The sequence below is a fragment of the Gracilinanus agilis genome, chromosome 3 (assembly GCF_016433145.1).
Source record: "Gracilinanus agilis isolate LMUSP501 chromosome 3, AgileGrace, whole genome shotgun sequence".
NCBI lineage: Eukaryota > Metazoa > Chordata > Mammalia > Didelphimorphia > Didelphidae > Gracilinanus > Gracilinanus agilis.
Genome location: NC_058132.1, coordinates 431,785,972 through 431,805,438, shown reverse-complemented (window position 1 = coordinate 431,805,438; position 19,467 = coordinate 431,785,972). Strand labels below are relative to the sequence as shown.

The following is a 19,467-nucleotide window of genomic DNA, read 5'->3' as shown; positions in this document are numbered from 1 at the left end:
ATAAGTTTGAACAAAGTGAGCAAGAATTTGAGGAGAGGGAAACCAGTCTCCTTTGGTAGAGAGTGTTGAAGCAAGAGAGACTGTCTTTTTCTTTTTTTTTCTTCTTTTTCTTTTTTTTAATGAGGAAAGAGATTCTCCTGTGACAACTAAAATCTACAGTAGGGAAGAAACTGCACAGTTGCCACTTTAAACCAAGGAGATTACAGGTATCTTGAGACAAGATCATGATCCAAGATTCTTTTATATCTCCATTTTCAATAAGGTAGTGTTTTTCCAACTGATTTGTGAAGGCATATCCTAAAATAAACTGAATTAGTTTATTTCCACTATATTTTAGGCATTAAAAACTGTTATTGTCCTAGTCAAATCAAGTTTCATCATAATGATTTTAAATTGAAAACAAAAAAAATTTATGGAAAAAATAATGATTTACTTTTTAGATAGACTTAAGCTGTCATTTAACTCTACTTAAATGTTCAAATGGATCTATGATATCATCAATGCCAATGTTTTCTAATGATTCAGATTATAAAACATCTATTTACTGATCCTGCAAGCCTCTTGTCCATATCTTCCCACAAGTTTGCCACAGTGGGCAAACATAATGTAGAGCTCCTTTGTTTTTTCTTGTCACATTGTTCTTACGTTAGTTAACATTAGTTAACATTTACTCCTGACACATACCCAAATCATCTTCATTTTTCCTCTTACATTGCTTTGATGACATCCTTACTCTCTTTCTCCTTTTTAATTCCTTGTTTGTAATGTATTATGGCCAGACCAGAGACACTGTCTTTCTGCCTGCTCCATGAACAAGTCATTTCATCTTGAGTTGTTTGTTTTTTTTCTGACTGTCCTCCATGCTAAATGTTCTCCCTCCACGTTCATACTTCTGACCTCTCTAAAATCCTACCTTTAGAGTTTCCTTATTTCAGAATAAAGGTTAGGATCAATTGAAATCAAAGCACTAATATAATTATTAGCTGTTATAATTCTTTGCATGTTGCCTGAGCCTATCACAGGGCTTTTCACGTAGTTGTTACAAATTATTGTGATTTCATTTCAGTATTTTGCGGCTTGAAGTCTAACAAGATAACCTTTATGAAACATATCTAATTACTTCCCCACATCTAAGAATGTTTGAAGATTGTGGAGGGTACATATCTGAGACCTCCCAGAGGCTTTACCATTTAAGAAGGGCTCTTAGATAAAATAACTTATCATTTTGAACAGATCTGCTTTACCAGATCCAATAATCTCTAGAGGTTCATCTTTATGCTATCCTGAAACCTGGCTTTCATCAGATGACACCCTCTTTTGTCATGCTTTCCAGTATTGGATGCAAATTCACTCATCTCCCATGACTCATTGGTCAGCTCAGGGAATCTTTGCTATTTCCAGGTAACTCCCCTTTTCTCCTTCACTTAGTAAGCTCTCTTCCTTATTTCATGCTATTCATGAGGTTCATACTATTCATATCAACTACCAAATCAGAATCCTAGATGCAGTTGTCTACAGACTCCTCAGGTCATTCACTTTCCTTTTTCAGTGAGTTAAATGTGGCTTACAATTTTTCTCTCCCTCTACCTTCCCATAGATAACCCTGCTCTTCATTCTCACTATAATCTCCAAACACTTGACCCCTTAGTTCTCTCTCAAACCATCACCCCTGCACTGTCCTCTCTCTCCTTTTATTTCTCTTGAAGTGAACCAATTCACCTCTACACTGTCTACCTCTCTTGAATCTCTTGCCCTGTTATCATATCACTGATTTTGCCCATCCAAACCTCAACCTTGAATCAGTCCCACTTTATTGCCTTCATATACACACACATACATGCTGCTTAAAGAAGATGGAGAAAATCATAATGTCTTTCTTACAAATTTGTTATGTAACCTCAGGTGGCCCCCTCACTGTTCCTAGGCAATTCTAACATATTTCTCTAATCAACTCACTATCCCACTCTTATAGTGGCTCTTCTGAACCTTTTCATCCTTTCCTAAGCCTTCCTTGGCTACCCCTACCCTCATTCTCTCAGCTGAGAACTTCACTTTATATTTTTCAGAAATAAAATGAGTCCATTTTGCTTTGAATTCCTTCTTCTCTCTTCCTCAACTCTTATCACTCAGTAGACTTCTGCCACCTTCTCTTTCATTTGTCTCACATGACTCCTTACCAACACTAGCCCCTCTACTTGTTCAAGTGATCCCATTCATGTCCATTCCTTTCAGCAAATTCCTCTCTCTGTCATTCCCACTCTATCACTTATTATCAATCTCTCCCTATCCATTGGCTCCTTCCCTACTGCCTGTAAATATGCCCCTATTCTGAAAAAACTCACTTGATCTTTCCATCCCTGATAACTGTCTTCCTATATCTTTTCTGCCATTTGAAGCTAACCTCCTCTAATAGGCCATCTACAATAGATACCTACGTTTCTTCTCCTCTCTTAGCACCTTATAATCTGTCTTCCAATCTTATTATTCCACTGAAACCACTTTCTCCAAAATTATCAGTGATCTCTTAGTGGCCAAATCCAATGACATATTCTCAGTCCTCATTCTTTTTTATCTTTCTTCCGGCTTTAATACTGTTGATCATATTTCTTCTCCTTGATATTCCTTCTCTGTAGGTTTTCAGGAATCCGCTCTTTACTGATTTTCCTCCAGTCTTTCTGGCTGCTCCTTCTCTGTCTCTTACAGAATCCTCCTTCAGATCATGTACTCTAATCAAAGGTGTCCCTCAGGGTTCTGTCCTGAGTCATCTCTTCCTGTACTAGTTCACTTGTGATCATTTTAGCTCCTATGGATTTAATTAGTGACTTTATGCTGGTTATTTTCAATTCTACTTTTCCTGCCCCAATCTCTCTGCAGTCCTTCAATCTTGATCCTCCAACTGCCTTTCAGATATATTTAACTGAATGTCTAGTAGATATCCAAAATAGAGCTCTTTCTTTGTTATCCTAAACTACCTGTAATGATTAAAGTTTTCTTGGAGACTGTATATTAATTAGTAAAGATGAGAGAGAGAGAGAGAGAAAGAGAGAGAGAGAGAGAGAGAGAGAGAGAGAGAGAGAGAGAGAGAAAGTCATCTGGTCAACCTAAATTAAAATATCCTCCATGCTGCTCCCAACCCAGCATAAGGTCAGACCACTACAAGCAGCCACTTGCCAAAGATCACTTAGTTAGATAAGTCACAACCCAAACTGCACAAACCTTGGGGGCCCAGCTCAAAGTGAGAATAACTCACACTTGGCCAACTGTAGAAATTGACCTTATCATATAGGGAAGTGGAAGGGAGGAAAGAATAAGAGAGGAGAGGATGGACAAAAGTTGGGGGAAGTTGTCATCAAAAACAAAACATTTTTGAACAGGGAAAATGTTTGAAGAGGGAAATGATAAAAGGAGTGAGACAAAGAAGAATAAATGGAGGAAAACACAATTAGTAATGTTAACTGTGAATGCAAATGGGATGAACTCACCTGTAAAATGGAGAAGGATAGCAGAGTGGGTTAAAAACCAGAACCTCACAATATGCGATCTATAGGAAACAAATTTAAGACAGGGAGAAATAAACAGAGTAAAAGTAAAAAGATAGAGCTAAGGTAAAACCAGCAGGGATCGCAATAATGATCTCAGAAAAATCAAAATCAAAATTGATCTAATAAGAGATAGGAAAGGAAATTTCAACATGATAAAGGGAATATAAACAATAAAAGTATTAATACTAGACATATATGCACCAAATGACACAAAATCCAGATCCCTACAGGAAAAGCTACATGACAAGAAGAAATAGATAGTAAAACATTACTAGTGGAGGACCTCAACTTTCTCCTCTCAGAAGCAGATAAATTTAGATAGAAGCAGATAAATGAGAAAGAAGTTAAGGAGGTAAATAGAAGTTTAGAAAAACTTGATATTATAGACCTTTGGAGAAAATTGGTTGGGGATAGAAAGAACTGAACCTTTTCCTCAGCAATGCATGGCACCTTCACAAAAATTGACCACATAATTGGGCATAAAAATCTAATCTAAATGTAGAAAAGAAAAAATATTAATGCATAATTTTCAGAACATAATGCAATAAATATTACACTCAACAAAGGGCAGCAAACTAAAAATGAATTTGAAACTAAAAAATTTTATCCTGATGCACAAATAGGTCAAAGAACAAATCACAGAAACAATCATAAGATTCATTAAGGTAAATGACAATGAGACAACATATAAAAATTTATGGGATGCAGCCAAAGTAATACCTAGGGGGAAATTCATATCTTATAACGCTTTACATTTTTAAATTTGAGATAGAGCAGATCAATGAATTGGGCATGCAACTAAGAAAATTAGAAAAAGAACAAATTAAAATTGTCAATTAAGCACTAAATTAGAAGGGAGAGGAAAAATGAGTAAAATTGTAGGTAAGAAAACCATTGGACTTTAATAAACAAGATGAGTTGGTTTTATGACAAAATAAATAGCTTTATTTTGTTATTAGTTAACTTGATTTGAAAAATATAGGGGAAAACCAAATTTCCAGAATCAAAAATGAAAGAAATTAAAGCAATTATTGAAAGTTTTGTCTAAATAAATGTATGCCAATGAATCTGATGATCTAAGTGCAATAAATAGTTACAAAAATATAAGCTATCTAGATGAACAAAAAAAGAAATAGAGTACTTATACAATCCCATCATAGAAAAAACAATTGAATAGACCATCAAAGAACTCCTTAAGAAAAAGTTTCCAGGGTCAGATAATTCATAAGTAAATTTTACCAAACATTCCAAGAACAACTAACTCTTAATACTACATAAACTATTTCGATAAATATGGAAGAGGGACTTTTCCTAACTCTTTTTGTGAAACAAATATGGTATTTATACCTAATCCAGGAAGCGATAAAACAGAGAAAGAAAACATTAGAAAAAATTGTAATAAAGAGAACCTTCCTTAAAATGATGAATGGCAATGATCTAAAATTGTTAGTAAGCATTATCTATAATGAGGATAAATTAAACCCTTCCCAATAGATCATGAGTAAAGCAAGTATGCTCATTCTTACCACTGTTATTTAATATTGTACTAGAAATGCTCACTCTTACAATAAGAGCAGAAAAAAGAAATTGAAGGAATTAGAATAGACAATGAAATAACAAAGTTATCACCCTTTGCAGATGAACCAGTGATACCTATCTAGAGAATCAACCAAAAACTAATCGAAATAATTAACAACCTCAGCAACATTGCAGGAAGCAAAATAAATGCACATAAATCATCAGCATTTCAATTTGCCACCAATGAAATCCAACATCAAGAGATAGGAAAGGAAATTCTATTCAGAATAACTCTTAAGCCATATAAAATACCTGGGGGTATCCCTACCAAACACAAACCCAACAATTATGAACACGATTATAAAATACTTTTCACAAAAATAAAATCAAACCAAAAAAATTGGAAAAATATTAATTGCTCATGGATAGTGAAAATGACAATCCTACATAAATTAATTTACCTATTCAGTGACATACCAACTACCCAAAATTTTTTTTTATAAAAGTAGGAAAAATAATAGCAAAGTTCATCTGGAAAACAAAAAGTTAAGAATATTAAGGGAATTAGTGGGAAAAAAATATGGAAGGAGGCCTGGCTCTAACAGATCTCAAAAACCATATTATAAATTGGTAGTCATCAAAACAAACTGGTACTGGCTAAGAAATAGAGTGGTGCCATATGTAACACTTTCTGCTTACAGGTCTAGTATGATGGGAGCTTCATTCAGGAGTCAAGACGTGGGTTCTAAGCCAGGTTCTGATGACAATTTATGAAGTGACCTTGGGCAAATCACTTTTAATTTCTGGATCTTAGTTTCCTGATAAGTTTTTAAGGGGTTCAGACAAAGGCAAACTTACACTTCCCAGTGTGTAATGTGGCAGAATCAGGACTCCATTTCCCAAGAGAATGTATGCTCACAATGCTAGGAAACTGTGTAAGAAGGAGAAGTCACAGCACAGGACACAGGGATTACTGAATAAGGAAGAAGACAGCATACTAAAGGAAAAAAAGGGGATCTATGAAGAAGGATACTCCAGTGGACACTCAGTAATTTAGATACATTTCTTATACCTCATGGAGCAAAGAAATTCAACATCTAGGCAGTGAGGAAGTGAGACAAAAAGTATGCTCCAAGTAGAGATCTGGCCATGTCGGAGATTCTTTCAGCCCTTTTTACCACACCAAAGTAATCTTTTTTTCAGACAGTTGTTTCCCAATGTTTTCTCTCAGAGCTGAAGAGGAGATTGGAGCAATCTTAAATATCAAGGCTGCTGAGACTCGTTTGTTGCAGTTTGCAAATGAGAACCTAGATGGGAGATATTCCCTTCCTGGATTATGATAAGGATGAAAGGTGTAGAAATGTTTTCAATTGGGAAATATGTCATAAGAATGTCCCTAATGTTTTTCATTTCCTGTTCTGTATTAAATGCTTTACTTAGTCTAAAAAAGCATGGAAGAAATAAAGTGAAGGATCAATGGAATAGATTTATAATCAGCATCTTAGTGTTTGATAAACCCAAAGATCTAAACTTTTAGTGAAAGAACTCACTGTCTGACAAAAACTGCTGGGAAAACTGGAAAGCAGTATGTCAGAGACTAGGCAGTATCCTCACACCATACATCAGGATAAAGTCAAAATAGATACTTGATCTAGAAATAAAGGGTGACAGCATAAATTAGAGGAACATGGAAAAGCATGTCTGACAGATTTACGGATGAGAATTTGTGACTAAAAAAGACCTAGAGAACATTAAGAAAAATGAAATAGGTAAGTGTGGTTACATTGAATTAAAAAGTTTTGTACCAATAAAAGCATTGAAATCAGATTAGAAATAACACAACAAATTTTGGGGAGAAAATCTTATATTAAGTATATCTGACAAAAGACTCATTCTTCAAATACTTAGATAACAGAGTCAAATTTATAAGAATACCAAACATTCTCCAACCTAAAAATGGTTATAAGACATGAACAGTTGCTTCTCAGAGGAAGAGATTAAAACTATCCATAGTCATAAGAAAAAAATCCTCCAAATCATTATTAATTAGAGAAACGCAAATTAAAACAACTCTGAGATGCCTTGAAAATTGAGTAATATGACCAAAAAGGGAAATCACAAATGCTGGACAGGACGTAGGAATATTGGAATACAATTACACTGTCAGTAGAACTGTGAACAAGCATTCTGGAGAGCAATTATGGAACCAGTTGTAAAGTGCCACAAAACTATGCACTCCCTTTTACCCAGCAATACAAGTACTGGGTTTATATCCAAAGAGATTAAAAAAATAATTTCAGCAGCTCTTTTTATAGTGGCAAAAAATTTGAAATTATCATTTTGGGACTGGATAAACAAATTGTGGTATAAAGTTGTAATGGAATACTGTTGTACCATAAGGAACAATGAAACGATGAGCTCAGAAAACCTTAGAAAGACTTATGTGAATTGATATAAAGTGAAGTGAGGAGAACCAGGAGAACAGTGTTTATAGAAATAGAAATATTATATTGTGGGAACTAAGAACTGAGTTATTTGCAGTCCTGTGTTGTTCATTTATTTCATCATTATTACATTTCCCTTATGTAAAAGGATTCCCCTCCCCCTCCGGGGTTGTGGACTTACTTCCCACATCCCATTTGCTGCCTACTCTGTGTAACTGGACATTACCATACAGGTGATGCGTGCAGGAGAATAAATGAGGGAGTGTGGAGAGCACAGGGTCTCCTTATTCCCTTGGACGTGATAGGCTGGCTGAGAGATATGTGAGAAGAGCAACACATGGTCAGACTTAGAGTAGAAAATAGGCTTTAATATCTATCTGCTTTCTTTATTCAAATAGTAATTAATAATCTCTATGGAAACTAAGAACCTGGAGTATTTAATTTAATTGTAACACCCTTTGGTCATTATGATACTCTATTCAAATAAAAATGGTACTTTTACATTGCATTATATTAATGTTTTAGAATATATTTAAGTAGTTTTCCAAGAAAATGTTTTTGTGTGATTTTTATTCCATCCAAAATCATTTTGATTCTACAGTGCACCCCTCCCCTTTACCAAAAGAATTCTCACAAAATTGTATATATCTATATATGTCCATTGTGCATTTGACTTTTTCTACATGTATTCAGTAAATCATATTTTCTATAATGTTAATCATATCCAGAATGAAAATCTTATTTGTCTCTAACAAAATGTTGGTGATTCAATATCTATAATTGTTAATTCCCATTTTGGCTTTTTCTATGATTTTATTAAAACATACATTTTGCCCTTCCCTTCACTCCCACCTCCAAGCAGAAAACAATGAAGAATAAAATTTAGTAATTCATCATAGAGTTTCATTTATTTATTTTGAGAGAGAGAATGAAAGAATAGAATCAAAAAGGGATAGAGGTTAGATGACTGGGTAGACCTTAAAAGAAAATATGTATATTTATACATTTCAGATTCAACCTGTCCTTTTATGGAAGGCAATAGAAAGAGAACTAGACTTAAGACTCAGAATATCTGTTTTTTATTTTTAATATCACAGCCTTAGTCATGACTTTAAATAAGTAGTAATTAAACCTCCCTAGACCTCCATTTCAGTATCTGTAAAATAAGTTAACAATAGTTGTACGTTATTTTATGTAGTTGTCTTATGAGTTTATGTTCATAGGTCATGTTTTAAAGTCCTTCATAACTACAAATTGCTATATAACTAACTCTTCACTTCTTGAGGCAGCCCCATTATAATTTGGTGCTAATTATTATGAAATTTTTCCTGATATCAAACTTTGCCACTTCTAACCACTGCTATCAATTCTGCATTCTGTAGCTAAACATAATATCCTTCTTCCATAATACAGTCCTTCAAGTAATTTGAACTTCTTTATTATTGTAGCAGCTTTCCATGTTAATCACCCCTCAGGCTTCAATTTATTCTCATTTGACATGGACAGAAGACCTTTGCCTTGTCCTTCTCCAGCTTATTAGTGTCCTTCTTTAGAAATATAGTGTCCTGAACTGAACGTAATAATGCAGTTGAGGTCTAACAAAAGCATACTGCAGATGGACTGTTACTTCCTTCCAGAAAACTATTCCTCACTTTATTCAGTCAAAGATTAATTTTATTATTTAAAAGACTTTTCATTTCATCATCATTTCATTAAGACAATCAGCAGAGAAACTGTAGGGCACTTGTGTATCCAAAATATAGTTTGTTTTTTACATTAAATGCTTAACTTTTGCAATACTTTTTAATCTACATAGGAAAATATTCAAAACAATGTCTATGGCTGGGGAAAGCCTCTCAGATGAAGATTAAGTATTAATCCAAAATAGCTTCATGTTTAACAAAAATTCTTGGTTCTCCAAAATGTTATACCATACTACACCAATTTATATAACTGTTTTAGAAGCCTCAAAGTTTTTTGTTAAGTTGGCCATTATTTGAGATTCTTTCTGCACTTTTTTTAGAAACTATACTTTTTTTAGCCCTGGATACTCATTAACTACCTCATGGATAGGAAAAGAACTTTTAAAAATATTGCACTTAAAAACAAATCTTGCTGTGCTATAAGTATAGATGCTGTGATTCTAGAGGCATATCATGGTGCTCATAAGTAGGTCGGTGAGCCACTAATAGTTTGCACACTTTGAATTAAATTGGTAGGAATATTCTTTTACCCTGAAGTTGACTTCTGGAATTGAAACTCCTTCCAGGATCCCCTGCTATACTACTTCACACACTTTGAGTACTCTCTGACCATTTTCCAAAAAAAAAAAAAAAAAAAAAAAGGTATATAGTCTGAGAAAATATAGTCTTTTTGCTAAGTAAGCTTCATTAATAAAACAGTATCTGTTCTTAAAATCATGATGCATTGTAACCACAGCAATAAGGAACAGACTAGGGAAACTATTTCCCATTCCTACTTGATTTTTAAGAACCAGGAAATCATTTTTAGTACTTTTAGTAGAATAATAGATTTGCTATTTTTTCTACATAATTGTCTGAAAGATGTTTGTTTAAAGTAATGTTTATTTTGAGTAGTAAGTGTTACTAAAAGTTATGTGTAAATTGAATTGCTTTTCTAATATATTGACAGAGATTTCTCATTTTTTAATTCTTTATTATTTCTACACATCGAAATTCATTAATGAGAAACATTTGTATACAATACATTTTACATTTTATGAAGTTACACAATTGCTTTGTATAACTAAAGCAAAAAATGAAAGTTGATTTTTGTAGAGGTACTCTGATTATTGGAGAAGAAAAGAAATCCAAAATGGGAAAGTTATAGCAAAGACAAACAATATAAGTTCAGTTCTCAGGTGGACCACAATTTTTTTTCACTGAGTTTCAGTTTTTATTATATTAGGAATGTAGGAATATTTAAATACTGTAATACCCAAAAGTAATTTTTCTAGTTCCTATTTATAAAAATGCATAGGTCCCATATCAGAAATCAAAACATGATGAAATGGATCTGAGGAAGACAATGGGAAAAAATAAAGATTCCTTTAAAAATACATTATTTATTCTATGCAGAATATATTAGCCAATGATTACATCCATTTTTGTAGAGATCATACTTCTAAGAAATCATAACATCTATTGAATTTTTAAAAATCTAAGTCTTTTTTATTACAAAGTTTGAGCTCAATATCTGCATAGATAAAATTTATCATGTAACATTTACTTATAATATTCATATAAACTAGCTAACATTTACAAATGAATGTTTTTAATGCAGGTAATGAATTTGGCCATCCAGAATGGTTAGATTTCCCAAGAAAAGGAAATAATGAGAGTTACCATTATGCTAGGAGGCAGTTTCATTTGGCTGATGATGAACTCCTCCGCTATAAATTTCTCAATAACTTTGACAAAGATATGAATAAATTAGAAGAAAGATGTGGTTGGCTTTCAGCACCTCAGGTAAGCTATATACTGAAAAAGCTATGCATTTGTTACCAGTGGTCTATTTAGAATAATATTCATTTTAAATCTATATACAGATCTTTTAAATAGCACTCCAGTATGCATTGCATACTGTCAGTAACATGCATCAATTTGTCAAAGCATGTCACTAAATTCTCTACTGAAAATGAATGTAAATCCAAATTTTGTCTGTCATTATGAGATTTTTAAAAATTGAATAATTTTATTAAAAATTGGCTTAAAATGAAATTTTACATAAAGCTCATTTAGAAATCATTGAGAAAATACCTTCTTTTTTTGTTATTTCTACATAAAAAATTATAGTGTCATTAAAAAATTGGTGGCATACCTTTTCTGTTTGCTTTTCCTTTCTCCTGGTTGCCAAGTTGTCAATTTGTTAATAGCCATAATGCTTGAACCCTAGTTTGTATTTTTCATAAAACCTATTCATGATTGGAACAAGATTGCCAATTTTCAGTAACTTTGGACAAATAAAATCAATACATGGAAATTTTTTCCCAGTGAAAATTATGTGTTAGCCATTTTCTTTAAAAGGCCCAATTTGAGATTGCTATTTTATACTTCAGTGTGTGTTTTTTAAAAAATGGGCCAAAAATCTTTTATATTTAACAGCATTGTCTCAAATATCTTAATCAGAAATGCAATTTTCTACAGAAATGATAAAGCTTCTATTTCAGCACAAGCATTGCTGAACACTAAAATTCATAGTGTTTATTCTAAACCCTTAGTCAGTTCTAAAATTTCAAAAATAGGGCTTTGATCCATAAGACGGTAAAGCCAGAAAAATGTTCTCATAAACAAAGTTTAAAATGGTCGACCATTGGGAAACTTAAAGTTATAGAATTTGAGTTTTCATATTCTTTGTTTTAAAGTTTGCAAATTTATAATGTATAACTTTCGAGTTGTAAAAATCTTGTTATCACCTATAGTTTCACATTTACTCTGTCATGAAAAAGAAAACCAGAATAATCATTTTGAGTACTGGAATAAAAAACAACTGAAGATTAAAAGCCTTTAGGCAGATATTTTAAAAAACACATTCTCTCTCTGTCTCCATATGGATATATTTATATAATGCCTATTCTTTAAAATGAACTATAATATATACATAACAGACATTTGTATAAAGTTCTGTTTTCCTCATTACTAAATGAGGGACTTGTGAAATTTTCTGAATCTTTATCTAACATGCTTGCAAGATTATTGTTGATATTTATGTCAAAATTGTAACATTTTTAAAAAAGTAATATACTATAAATAATATTTGTATTTTAGTGTAATATAAGACATAAGTATAAAAGGTTTTTTCTTTCATTTCTAAGTAATCCAATTGTAGAGGCATTTAGATATTATTGAAATGTAATATATGTTTTTAATTCTTGTAGGCCTTCGTAAGTGAAAAACATGAAGAAAATAAAGTCATTGCTTTTGAGCGAGCAAATCTCCTTTTTCTCTTTAATTTCCATCCAGAAAAGAGTTTTACTGACTACAGAGTGGGAACATCATCACCAGGCAAATATCCTTTCTCTAAGTATAAAATATGTTCAGATGAATTAGATTTGCTTATAATTCTTTATAATGAATTTGGGTCCTTCAAAGGTAAGAAAAGGCCCTTCACATGATAGTCAGGCTCCCTCGGTTCTAGTCCTACTTCTAAATGTACAACCTTCAGCTAGGTGTTTAACTTCTCTGATTCTTGAATTTTTCATTTGTAAAATAAGGTTAGGATAGATCATCCCTAAGGTCCCATTCTAACTATAAAATGAGCAATTCTGTGAGTCTTAAGTATCATCAATAATTTTTAGTTATGTCATTAAATCACCTAACTCTCTGGCATCTAAGTATAATTCTATTATTTGCAAAATTACCTATAACTAAATTTGATGAATCTCATTTTCCCTACCTCCTTTATATTGAACAGAGCAGGAATCTGGGATATAGTACTTGGTTTATATCTATGTCCTTCTCAACCTAACTTGAACATATCACCACTTTAAAGTGGCAAAATCATAAAGAACCTCCAGAAGCCTTCCTTGTGTTAGGTCTCTAAAACAAGATATAAGAAGCTCTCTCTCTCTCTGTATCTCTCTACTTAAAATGGTAAAAAGGAGAGATTGGTATAATGTGGCTCCTAATCCAGTATGAATAAAGCAAGATAAGATATTTAAACTTTAAAATTACAGTTTACCAAGTATAAAGTCTTACACTTTAAAAAAATGCATAAATTTGATTACTTCTGTCCTTTCTATCATCTTCAAAAAGAAAAGCCAAAAAAAAAGTAGATTTGATTAATTGACAGCATCTGAGGATCTTATATGGCCTATATCTTGACATACTTTAGTTTTCCTTTTTTCTTCATCTTTACTTTACTATGACTGAATCCTCCTAAGGTATTATTTTTCTAGGAGTATTTTTACTTTGAAAGGAGTATCTTTGGTGTCTTAGAAAGATTTCATTTTCCTAAGAAATTAATCTCTAATAGTGAAATTTTGCCACCAGCATAGGTGCCCAGGAAGATACTTTGAACAAAAGTAGCCTTCCCACTACCTCTCTAGTAACTTCATGGATTTATACAACTGCTTCCTTCAAAATTGCTCTTTGTTCATAAAATATATTTTAAGGGTTAGAAATGTGATTGAGTCACCTATCCTTCCTGTTCCCTAACATTTAGTTAATGAATCTCTTTAAAGAAATAGTTATGCACATGGTTTGATGCAGATATGATTTGGGATGTAGACTCTAAACGACCATCCCAGTGCAACTATCAATAATATGGAAATAGGTCTTGATCAACAACACATGTAAAACCCAGTGGAAATGCACATCAGCTATGGGGTGGGTTGGGGGCATAGGGGAGGGGAAAGAACATGAATCATATAACCATGGAAAATTTTTCTAAAAAAAGAATTTCCATACATCAAAAAAAAAATAGTTACATTATAAACAGTACCCTCATTCTACTAAAAGGTAAAAGCAAAACCCAGCACACGATTCTAGTATATCAATTCCTGCATATCCTTTGAAGTGTACTTGTGTGTCTGTGCCTGTCTATTAGAATCCATACTTTATGGAAAAAATGAAGACAAAGAACTTATTTTATTATCAGTAACTAATCAGTTAAGTTTATATAAGTCAAGATTTATAGAAGGATGTTATTAATTTTTACAAGTAGGAATTGTTTAATTCTGTTACTATGCCCAATGCTTAGCACACATAGTAGGAACTTAATAAACACTAATAGATGGATAAATGGACTTAAGAGATGTATTATAACCAGACGGTTCTCAAGAGATACAGTGGGTACTTGAGTTCAAATGCTACCCATATCCCCTTTGGCTACTAGTAGATGAAGGACACTCTGTACTTTATCATTTATTTTAAGCCTGCACCAATCTCCCTAGATTGTTCCTAAGTAAAAATTATATATTAAAAAGAATATCTGTTTCTGACATTAGACCTTATCAATGAGCCCTTAGCCCTACAGGTGTACTTGAAGATTTAAAAATACTAATTAGTTAAGCAGTGTGTGCCAGTGCCCATGGACAGTCTTTTTTTAATATTAATTGGTCATCACAGGAGCCCTTAGATAGTCTTTTACAAAGCCATGATTGATTTTTTTTGGCCTTAGTACATACTCAAAAATCAGTCAACATTTACTAAGCACCTACTATGTGCAGGCAGTGTGCTAAGAGCTAAGGATGCAAAAAGACGGGAAAAACCAATCTTTGCCTTCAAGGAACATACGATCTAATGTGAGAAACAGCATACAAACACAAATATACAAAGCAGCCTGTTGTGTAGAAGGAAAGAAATCTGTGGGCTAGTTTTTATAATAAAATTAAGATGGCATATAGTTTTTTACTCTATGAGATGGCAGTTATCTCAGGATGGGTGGTCTGTTCAGCTTTGATACTAATAAATATACTCAGAATGACCTTTGACAAATACTACTATGATGGCAGGAGGAGAAAAGTGTTGACAAAACATTTGGCATAAGTTAAAAGAAAAAAAATAGTTTTACTCTTAAAAAGCAAATTTATGCAGCTATCCTTCCAAAAAAAACTATCAATTCTTTGCATATAATAAATATGAATTACATTGTATCAATCTTAATACAATAGTTTCTTCCAGTTAGGAAAGGAGCCTTTCAAAATAAGTTTCATTCCTACTTTCAGAATACCACAAGTAGTAGTGTTATTAATAACAATAATAATAAAATATTAATATCATAATTGAAGTAGAAATATATACATGTATAGAGAATGGATGATAGTGTTTTTAAACAATTGTTTTATGGTATATTATAAAGAAATAACTTCAGACAGGGCAGAAGTGTCCTGTCACTGTCCTTTTAAGTATACAATGAAAGACTGCAAAAAAAAAATTAACATTTACAGATCCTGACCCACCTGGGAAATGGCAGACAAGACTAATGTCTTGCAACAAAGGATAAATTAATTCTTTTTTTGAATATGGTATCCTCATTGATTTTTGAAAAGCAGAATACTAAAGACAGTATCTCTAGCCATAAGATAAAGACAAAGATCAAACATTATGTACAGTGTGGAAAGGACAGTGACACAATTGCACTCATCAACCTATCACACACTGAATAGTAATCATTGTTAGTCCCATCTTCTTTGGATAAAAAAGAACAGGAATATTTATTACTCACACAATCCTAAGTAACTATTTGCATCCTCTGCTTAGGAATATGTTATGAAGGACATTTAATTTCTTTTTTTAACATTTTCCATATTTGCATATGCTGTTATTTCATAAATAGAGCCTTAGAGAAGTAAACTTAATGTCTGTGACATTGCATTAACAGAATCATTATTTCATATTCATAACCACATTTCTTCTGCATAACTTAGCACAGAAGATAAACATTGAAAGTGAAAATTGTAAGCCCCTAGGAAATAAGAACTGCCTCTCTCTAAAACCACAGTGAATAGCATGATGATTTATTGGTGTAGTCTTCAAAATGGGTTTGATACAGTTGTAGGGAAAATTGTACACATATTCATATTCATAATAGATAACTTTTTGGTTATGCAATATATCTGTAGAATGGAAACAAAATAAGTTTTATATAAAATGATGATGGTGATTTTTGACATTTGACGGTCTGGCTTCCCATAGATTTTTCATGCCAATATGTGAAAAATTGAAAGGGGCTCATGTAAATTAATTTTAAATGCCTCAATTAAGTTAGTAGTTGTTCCATCATCTATAGAATTATTCTAAAACCCATAATTCCAGATTTGTAGTTAATTATTAAAATGTGATACACAGTATTATTATTTTGAGACCTTAAAAATTAATAAGTAAATATGTATAGTAAAATCAGGCGTAATTCTGTTAACTCCTAATACTATCAAAGCATTGAAATATTAAAGAGAGTGATGCTATCAGTATGGTACATACAGGGCAAAAAGATTTGAAGCCAAAGATACAGATAAGTAAATAAAGTTATATTTGATCTGATATCTCAGAAATATTATCATTAAAATATTGCCAGATATGCTTTTTTTTAAAAAAAAACCCTTACCTTCCATATTGGAGTCAATACTATGTATTAGCTTCAAGATAGAAGAGTGGTAAGGGCTAGGTGGTTAAGTGACTTGCCCAGAGTCAAACAGCTGGGAAGTATCTGAGGCTATATTTGAACCTAGGATCTCCTGTCTCTAGGTCTGGATCTCAATCCACTAAGCTACCCAGCTGTTCCCTTATAGATATACTTCTAAAAATGTAAATTCAGACTTTTGACATTTGCAACCTATACCTAGAGTTGCTAATGAGCAAGTAAGGTCACTTGAATGAATCACTGGAGTGTGATTGCTGAAGGCAGAGATGTGGCTTCGTAGTTTGTTGGTTTACTGACTCCTTTGAAGTGCAATCATGTAACAGTGCCTGTCTATTAGAATTCGTGATTTATGGAACAAATGAAGACAAAGAACTTAATTTAGTATCAGGCAAATGCCATATTTTATTAAGGTCTTTTATGTGTTAAGGTTAGTTTCTGAGGTAAAGATAACTCAAAAACTAGAATATTACTTAGTTAAGAAAACAAATACACACTATTATGAGTTATTTTGAATAGATATATGCCATTTATTAATTTTAATTTTATACTGAAAGTTGAATGAGGAAACTCTTATTTAAATTCATAATATAAGAATTTTCACCTAGATGGAATTTCTGCTCTTTATGTCTGCTTTTCTAGAAGCTTTTTTCCATTCCTATTGTCATAGTTTCAATATGGCGAAAGAGCCATTGTCTGAGTTAGTCTTCTCCAGATTTAAGATGTTAGACTTTTTTTTAATATGTTTTTTTGTTTCTTATTTTTAACATTTATTAATATTTATCTTTTTGAAAAGTTAACATGGTTACATAATTCATGCTCTTACTTCCCCCTTCATTCCCCCCCATGGCTAATGTGTATTTCCATTGGTTTTAACATGTGTCATTGGTCAAGACCTATTTCTAAATTATTGATAGTTGCATTGGTGTGGTAGTTTCGAGTCTACATCCCCAATCATGTCCACCTCAACCCATGTGTTCAAGCAGTTGTTTTTCTTCTGTTTCCACTCCTGTAGTTGTTCCTCTGAATGTAGGTAGCGTTCTTTTCCATAAATCCCTCAGAATTGTCCCGGGTCATTGCATTGCTGCTGGCACAGAAGTCCATTACATTCTATTTTACCACAGTGTATTGGTCTCTGTGTACAATGTTCTTCTGGCTCTGCTCCTTTCGCTCTGCATCATTTCCTGTAGGTCTTTCCAGTTCACATGGAATTCCTCCAGTTTATTATTCCTTTGAGCAAATTGTATTCCATCACCAGCATATACTACAATATGTTCAGCCATTCCCCAATTGAAGGGCATACCCTCATTTTCCAGTTTTTTGCCACCACAAAAAGCGCAGCTATAAATATTTTCATACAAGTCTGTTTATCTATGATCTCTTTGGAGTACAAACCCAACAATGGTATGGCTGGGTCAAAGGACAGGCATTCTTTTATAGCCCTTTGAGCATAGTTCCAAATTGCCAGCCAGAATGGTTGGATCAGTTCACAACTCCATTAGTCCCAGTTTTGCCACATCCCCTCCAGCATTCATTACTCTCCCCTTCTTTCATTTTAGCCAGTCTGCTAGGTGTGAGGTGATACCTAGGAGTTGTTTTGATTTGCATAGATACTATTATTTTCCCCATTTTATAAATGAGAAAACTGATTCAGTCAGAAATCAAATTACTTGCTCAGGATCACATAACTACTAAGAGTTCCTGAGTCCCTATAACTTCAAATCTAGCACTCTATCCACTGCACCACCCAGCTGCCTCATGCTGCAAAAGAAATTTTCCTTAAATGCTGATATGACCATGTTACCCTCCTTGGTCATGGCTAGAGGTTCCCTATTGCCAAAGGATCATGTTTAAGTTTCTTTGTTGCCTTTTATTACATTATTGTAACTTTTCTTTCCATTCCCCTTCTCATTTTCCCCCATCCCATGCCTTTTCACTGGCTATCTCCTATGCCTGGAATATATTCTGTCTTCACTTCCACTCACAGAATCCCTTGCTTTCCCTAAGACACAACTCAGCTATTACTTTTTACAGTAATTAGGAAGGAATAAAAGATTTGCCTTGATGCTTTGAGAGCCAGGAACAAAACATGGACATTAATCTCATACTGAGAGAGTAATCTGTGAATGAAAGATGTCACCAGAGCTAAGCTTTGAAGTGAGGATTCTAGTAGATGGAGATGAGGAAGTACATTCCAGGAACTGGAAATGTGCTGAGTGGCATGGAGACCGATGGATTGTTAAATGGGAAAGGAGGCCATTTGACTGAAGTACATGAAGAGGAGCAATGAAATAAAACTGAGAGTAGGTAGGAACCTAATTTTTGTTTTGTTTTGTTTTTATATTTTTTAAACCCTTAACTTCTGTGTATTAGTTCCTTGGTGGAAGAGTGGTAAGGGTAGTGGTAAGGGGGTCAAGTGACTTGCCCAAGATCACACAGCTGGGAAGTGTCTGAGCCTGGCTCTCAATCCACTGAGCTACCCAGTTGCCCCCTTTTCCATATTGTTTTGATGACTACTGCTTTATAGTACAATTTAAGATCTGGTAATGCTAGGCCACCTTCCTTCATATTTTTTCATTATTTCCCTTGATAGTCTTGATAGATTACAACTGAAGTAACTAAATAAACAGGGGAGTAGGGGAAATACTGGGGTGAGTCTGATTAACTGCCAAACACTAACGACACAAGGGGATCACAACCCACTCCCACAAGGAAAGGACTGAGTTTGGGGAATGAATAATGACAGAAAATAAACAGAATGGGTGAATTAGGGCTAACTGCCCTTCTCACTATCAGGGATTTCAATCACTACTGTGGGTCCTTTTGGGTTATAGAGAAGGAACAACAAGAAATGACAAGAAACA

The 19,467-nt window shown here is 33.3% G+C and overlaps 1 protein-coding gene across 1 annotated transcript in view; it reads left to right on the top strand.

The window, feature by feature from the left end:
• GBE1 (1,4-alpha-glucan branching enzyme 1) overlaps positions 1-19,467 on the top strand; it is a 372,788-nt gene that overhangs the window by 305,992 nt on the left and 47,329 nt on the right. The window contains exons 13-14 of the mRNA XM_044670326.1: positions 10,808-10,992; positions 12,402-12,529. Coding sequence (XP_044526261.1) covers positions 10,808-10,992; positions 12,402-12,529 — 313 coding nt within the window. The remainder of the gene's footprint in view (positions 1-10,807; positions 10,993-12,401; positions 12,530-19,467) is intronic.